Source organism: Lactuca saligna, chromosome 6, assembly GCF_052625555.1.
Source record: "Lactuca saligna cultivar CGN05327 chromosome 6, ASM5262555v1, whole genome shotgun sequence".
Classification (NCBI taxonomy): Eukaryota; Viridiplantae; Streptophyta; class Magnoliopsida; order Asterales; family Asteraceae; genus Lactuca; species Lactuca saligna.
The window spans coordinates 47,238,924-47,244,955 of record NC_136422.1 but is presented as its reverse complement, the minus strand read 5'-3'; the positions used below and the strand labels follow the sequence as shown (position 1 = coordinate 47,244,955).

Here is a 6,032-nt window from a genome sequence, read left to right as displayed (position 1 = left end):
CTTCTAAATGAGTCAGTGAGGCTTTGAAATTGTTGGTGTTGTTAGTATTGCTTCAATTTTGAACTTGTATTGTTAACTATGTGTTTTCCACTTCAAAGCCCAAAGCCCAATTAATAAGCGGATCGAATTACTTGATGTTCGGATTGAAAACCCGAATAAAGACCCATCAGTTTGGTAATCGGGTCGGGTCCATCCAAAAGGTTTTCTCCCCCAGTTTTGGCGCGGCGGAAGGCGTCTTGTTTGAAACGGTGTCAGGTTCGTCAACACAGAAGGATTCTCGATTCTCGAAGATCAGAAAATCTTTCAAAACTTCAGAATATGGAAGACGACCCTTTTGATTTCGAGTCGGATGCTCTACTCGCATCTTCACCCGTTGTCGCCCCCAAAAAAAGGTAACGTTAACCCCCTTTGTTCTTTTCCTGAAAGTCGAAACGTTTCTTTCGTTCCCGCTTTTGTTATCTTGCATCGTTTCATTCGTATGAACTTTCTAAATCTGTAAAATTAGGGTTTAGATTATTGGTCATTACCTTTTGACTTCTGTTGACATGTTCGACTGTTAGGGTTTTTGATTTTTATCTGATTCCACTACAGTTTAAGGGTCAATTCCTCTTTTGATAGTTAACAGATGCACTTTCACTTTTGTTACTTCAAATATGTGAAGCTTCAACTGTAAATTCACAGGAAAAAAGTGATTGGTCTGGATGATTTACTAGTGGATCACTACAAGGAGAAGAATAGGGTAATCGAAAGAGAATCAAAAATAGCTAAAACCAAAAAAACCTACAACTCTGATGATGACGAAGACGGCAGAGTTGCCAAATTATCTAAATACGTTGACGAATGTCATGAAAAGGCACAAATCTTGCTCTTATTTTTTCATTATCTATCTGAATTCGTATAAAACATTGTTGTTCTTTCATTGCAATGTAACCCAATGAGTTGTATTTTGTAGATGACAAAACTAAGTGATGAGGATGATGTTTCCATTTGGGGTCTTCAAGTTTTTGGGAACCAGGTTTAGTACATGATGTTTTGACTTTTGATTTTCTGATCAACACTCTTTGTATATTATCACACATCATAACACAATTTTCTTCTTACAATTTACAGAAATCCCCACCTTCATTTGAATTTACCAATCTTCAAAGTTGCTCCATTTTTCATTCTTTTTTGAACCATGAAGTGAATTCATTGGTTGAGCTTAGTACCAAATCAGGTCAGTATTTTTAAAAAAAAGTATCCATTCATGTCATACATGGTAATAAAAAAACATTGGAAACATGTTAGTAAGGGGCAATCTGGTAATTTCAAAGTCCAATCCTGTAATTACCCTTACCAATAGTATTTGTCATCTTCTTGTTGCAGGAGAAACATTCTTTGAGGGTTTATTGACTAATGGCTGGCTATTGAAATTGGTCCAAAAATATGGCAAAGTAGAGAAATCCATAGCAACATGGACTTTTCACTTGAGTATGTTAAACTCATTCATCTCCTAATACTTTTACATCTTTTACAAAATAATTCACATTTTCGTTTTTTTTTCCATGTTTATAATTAAAGTGTTGTACTCATCAAAGGAAGCTCTCAGAAGTGCTGCAGTCAACTTTTGGTGTGCAATTTTGCTAAAAAATGAGGTGTCAATTGTCATTAATTCAAGTCAATATAATTCATCATGTATAATTTAGTTTATTTTCTTGGTTTATTTAGGGTGAATCATTGTCTTTAAAGATTGATTGGCTTCCAACTTATTTGGAACTCAATGTTGCCCTTGAAACTTATGGATATTTACTGAATTTACCTAAAAAAGATTCTTGTGATACTGAAATGGACCTTGGAGGTATAATTCAAGAAATAGCAACATTCTTATGTTTATTTGAATTTTATACTTTATAGCATCTTACTTAATTCCTTTTTTCTCTAATTTCAGATTCTGAACACGTGGGCCCACCTCAAAACATTAGAGCATGGATCAAATACATCTCTACTTGTAGCCAAACAAGGTTAGGGAAAACTTCATATACCAATACAAATATTTTCAATGATCAGTATGATGAGGGCATTTACGTCTTTTGCACAAGCATAGACAAAAACCAACACCCTGTCCCACCTTTTTGGATGGGACACAAATTTGCAGTTATTAACATTAGACACAGTACAACCTGTTTTGTCCTGCATAACAAACGGGCCCACATGACATGTTTAGTAACAAAATTTTAAATTTCTTTTAATTTATTTTGTAGGAATTTTCATTTTGTTTTCTCCACATCAGAAGTAGAAGAGTTGGTGGTTGTTATAATTCGTCTTATGTTGGATCGACAATTACTAGGCTTGTCTATGGATTTATATGAATGTATGATATCTTTGATTAATTTTTTCAAAGATGAAGAATGGAGTGCCAGCTGTACAAAAATATCAAAATCCATTGCTTCAAGGTTTTTATTCATCACTATTTTCTTTTCTTTTATTTGTTTTAATGGAAAACTCCATAAAAGTCCTTACATTTTGGTCTCATAATTTATTTAGTCTTTATATGTTTTTTATTTACTCAATTAAGTCCCAAAAATCGACAATTGTATTCATTTTGACCCTTCTTTATACTTTTGGCCAGAGTTTTATATTTTATTACAAATTTGGTCCAAAAATTTACACTTTTGGCCAAGATTTCAAAATGTCGTGTTACGAATTCATCGTAAATTTGGTTTTTTTACATCTTTTTTCTTCAAAATATTGTTTTGAATATGGTTTTTTGCTACTATAAAATCATATTTATACAAAAAAATATATTTTCATATAAAAAAGTTTTTATATAGAAAAAAGGTTTTTTATGTGAAAAAATATATTTTTGTTATAAATATGATTTTTACAGCTAAAAAACATATTCAAAACAAAATTTTGAAAAAAAGTTGTAAAAAACTAAATTTAGGATGAACACGTAACCAAAATTTGAAATTCAGGCCAAACTTGTAAATTTTTGGACCAAATATTTAATAAAATTTAAAACCTGGGCACAAAGTGTAGATTTTGAAAGTTTTCCCATGTAAAAGGGTAAAAATGTATATAATTGCCGGTTTTTATGGCTTAATTGAATAAAAAAACATATAAGGACTAAATCGATTATAAGGCCAAAATATAAGGACTTTGATGGAGTTTTCCCTTATCTTAATTACCAAAAAAAAAAAAACTATCTTTTTTGATTTTGTAAAAACAGGATTCCTTTGGACATCAATTGCTTGAGAGCTGTTGAGTGTATCCCTTCAGTTTGCTTGCACTCCAAGCAACTTAGAAGTGAAATTGCTTTCCGATTTCTTCTAGGCTATCTTGACAAGGTAGAGGATGAAGAAGAGTTGATAAGACAACTGACATTGATCAATCTAAAAGATAAAACTTGTGATCTTTTTAGAATTTATAATTACTTGGTGTTGACTGAAAACTGGTTTTTATATAATCCAATGATGAAAGAGAAGACATTGTTGAATGAAATGTGGGGCCTCTATCTACGCAATTGTTGTTGTCAAATCAACATTACCGACACAAGGTCTTATGCTTCAAAGGTGTGTGTGATTAATTCGTTTATTATATTTCTATAATTTGGTTTTTTGTTGTTTTATGATGAAGTTTTGTGTAACAATGTGTAGGTTCGAAGTAAAGCTTCTTATCTTGTTCAAGTCACGAGTGATACAATGATAGTGTAGTTTTAGTCATATGCTAATTTGTACTTGGTGTTGATCTTTCAAAGGGATTTGTAAAGTTGTTATGAGCCATTTGACTTACGTTGGTTTTGTAGTTATGGTAGATGATGTACTTTGAAAAGTGTTGGCATGTATACTTTATGATTGAAGATGATGTATTGTTTCTGCAACAGGGTTTGTTTTAGAACTCTTGAGAGCATTATATAAGAGGCTAATGTCTATAAGAAGTTCAATCCATACTGAAATAAAAACTTTATAATGTGGTTAGTGGTTACACAACCTCCACCTTTATTTATGCAAGTATTCCATCTCGGAAGCAAGTTGCTATCTATGATAATTTCTTTTAAATATGTTTACTCTTTATCATGGTAGATATTAAATTGTTGGGCTTGTTTTTTTGAAGATAAATTTGAAAGGACACTCATATACTTAATGATGGATTTCTTCAAACTTGTGACTAATTTTTTGACCTTAAATATTGATTCATGATGCATTATATTACAAGAGTTTGTGAATATGTGTATTTTGTATGATGATAAACTTTCTATCAGGCCTGCATATGTGAATTTTTTATGATGATAAACTTTCTATCTGATGTGTTCAACTTCATATAAGGCTAAGGAGAGTGGTCTAACGTCCAACAACCACATCTGATTTTTGAGTGCCATCTCATTTTTGACTATTTAGCACCCAATCTTAGCATGTGGTAGAGAGTGGTAATACTCTTAGCACTCCATTTTCTTTTTGATTTTCTTTTTCTAATTTAATTAAATCACTTTATATTAATATACGAACTTTTTTGTGCACAAGTATTAAACACATTTTATTTTTTTAAACCACATACAATTAATATAATATATATTATATTTTTTAAAGCAGAAACATTTCATATTAAATTAAAAAAGTTACAATAAATTAAAACTTAAAATACCTAGAAACACGATTTAATAATTAAAACCACGGCATAAATGACTTAACATCGACATACACGACTTAATACCTAGAAACACGACTTAATACATAAAAAACACACTTCATAACTAAAACACACTTCATAAAAAACACACTAAAGCAACGGGTCTTCCTCCGAATACTGACTTTCCAATTTGTCTTTCAGTAGCATATTTAGATCAAGGTTGTCCATCGTCCAAAGTTGATCGGTCAAATGACGACGAAGATCGGTATGGATTACTGCACTGTGAATTATCCTCATTTTTGGTAACCATTCTTGACCACCATATTATAATGGTTGTGTCTCTGGGATGACTTCATTCTCGTCGTACACACATCAGGTTTCCTTCATGTTCTAATATGATATTATGCAATATGATTACATCACCTCTGTCATAGTAGAAATATCATGAAACATGGATGCTTTTGCAACTACTTGCCAACGCTTTTTAAGTGCTCCAAACGATCTTTTGATATCTTTTATTGTTTTTTCTTGGGCTCTTTTAAATTTGGACCTCTGAGGGTCATTTGGGCATGACAAACTTTTAACAAAAACAGAAAGGTCAGGATAGATATCATCCACAAGATAGTACCCAAATTTGTATGTATTTCCTTGAAGTACAAATGACAAATCTAGGGCAGTACCGTCATACAACTTGTTGAATATTGGTGAATTATTGAGAATATTAATGTCATTAAGCGAACCGATACTACCGAAAAAGGCATGCCAGATCCACAAATCCTGTGAGGCTAAAACTTCAAGTACGACCGTGGAATAATGATAATTACCCTTTGTGTATAGTCCTTGATATGTGTTAGGACATACATTCCATCTCCGATGCATGCAATCTAAACTTCCTAACATCCCATGAAAACCATGCACATTTCCATGATGAGCATACAACTTTGTATGTCACTAGCAGTAGGACGACACAAATATCGTGGACCATACAAAGAGATGATTGCTATGCAAAATTCGTGAAGACTTTCTCAGGCGGTACATCCAGACTTATGAAAACTCTTGTCTAGTGCATCAGGGGTGGGGGGTGGGGGTGGGGGTGACATATGCTAACATACGAAATATAACAATACATTTTTGAATTGGATCAAAGCCTAACATACCTCTTGCGTCCGGGCGTTGCTGCATATACTCAGACACTGAAGTCACACCTTCTACAATACACATAAACAAATCTTTATGCATCCGGAACCGCCGGTGGACATAATATCCTTCAAAGAGAGCATGCTTGTCAAAATAATCATGCATGAGAAGTTGGTGAACTGCTTCACGCTGTCTTTAAATATATCTTCTTCGTTTATGTTGCGTATTACTCGATTCAATGTTGTTAAGATGTTGTTCTAGCCTATTACGTATGGAGATAACCGATTGTA

The 6,032-nt window shown here is 32.8% G+C and overlaps 1 protein-coding gene across 1 annotated transcript; it reads left to right on the top strand.

The window, feature by feature from the left end:
* The first annotated feature begins 220 nt into the window (after positions 1–220).
* Positions 221–3,859, top strand: LOC144999884 (actin protein 2/3 complex subunit-like protein). The gene is made up of 11 exons (XM_078959043.1): positions 221–392; positions 682–853; positions 953–1,015; positions 1,111–1,216; positions 1,366–1,470; positions 1,561–1,634; positions 1,708–1,837; positions 1,928–2,000; positions 2,241–2,432; positions 3,209–3,551; positions 3,636–3,859. The coding sequence occupies exons 1-11, from the start codon at positions 319–321 to the stop codon at positions 3,690–3,692; spliced, it is 1,389 nt and encodes a 462-aa protein (XP_078815169.1). The 5' UTR covers positions 221–318; the 3' UTR covers positions 3,693–3,859.
* The last annotated feature ends 2,173 nt before the right edge of the window (positions 3,860–6,032 follow it).

Excerpts from the sequence above, each read along its gene's own strand:
- LOC144999884 (XM_078959043.1), top strand. The coding sequence starts at position 319 with ATGGAAGACGACCCTTTTGATTTCGAGTCGGATGCTCTACTCGCATCT. Across the intron at positions 1,217-1,365 it reads TGAGCTTAGTACCAAATCAG|GAGAAACATTCTTTGAGGGT; the intron begins GTCAGTATTTTT and ends TTCTTGTTGCAG. Across the intron at positions 3,552-3,635 it reads CAAGGTCTTATGCTTCAAAG|GTTCGAAGTAAAGCTTCTTA; the intron begins GTGTGTGTGATT and ends AACAATGTGTAG.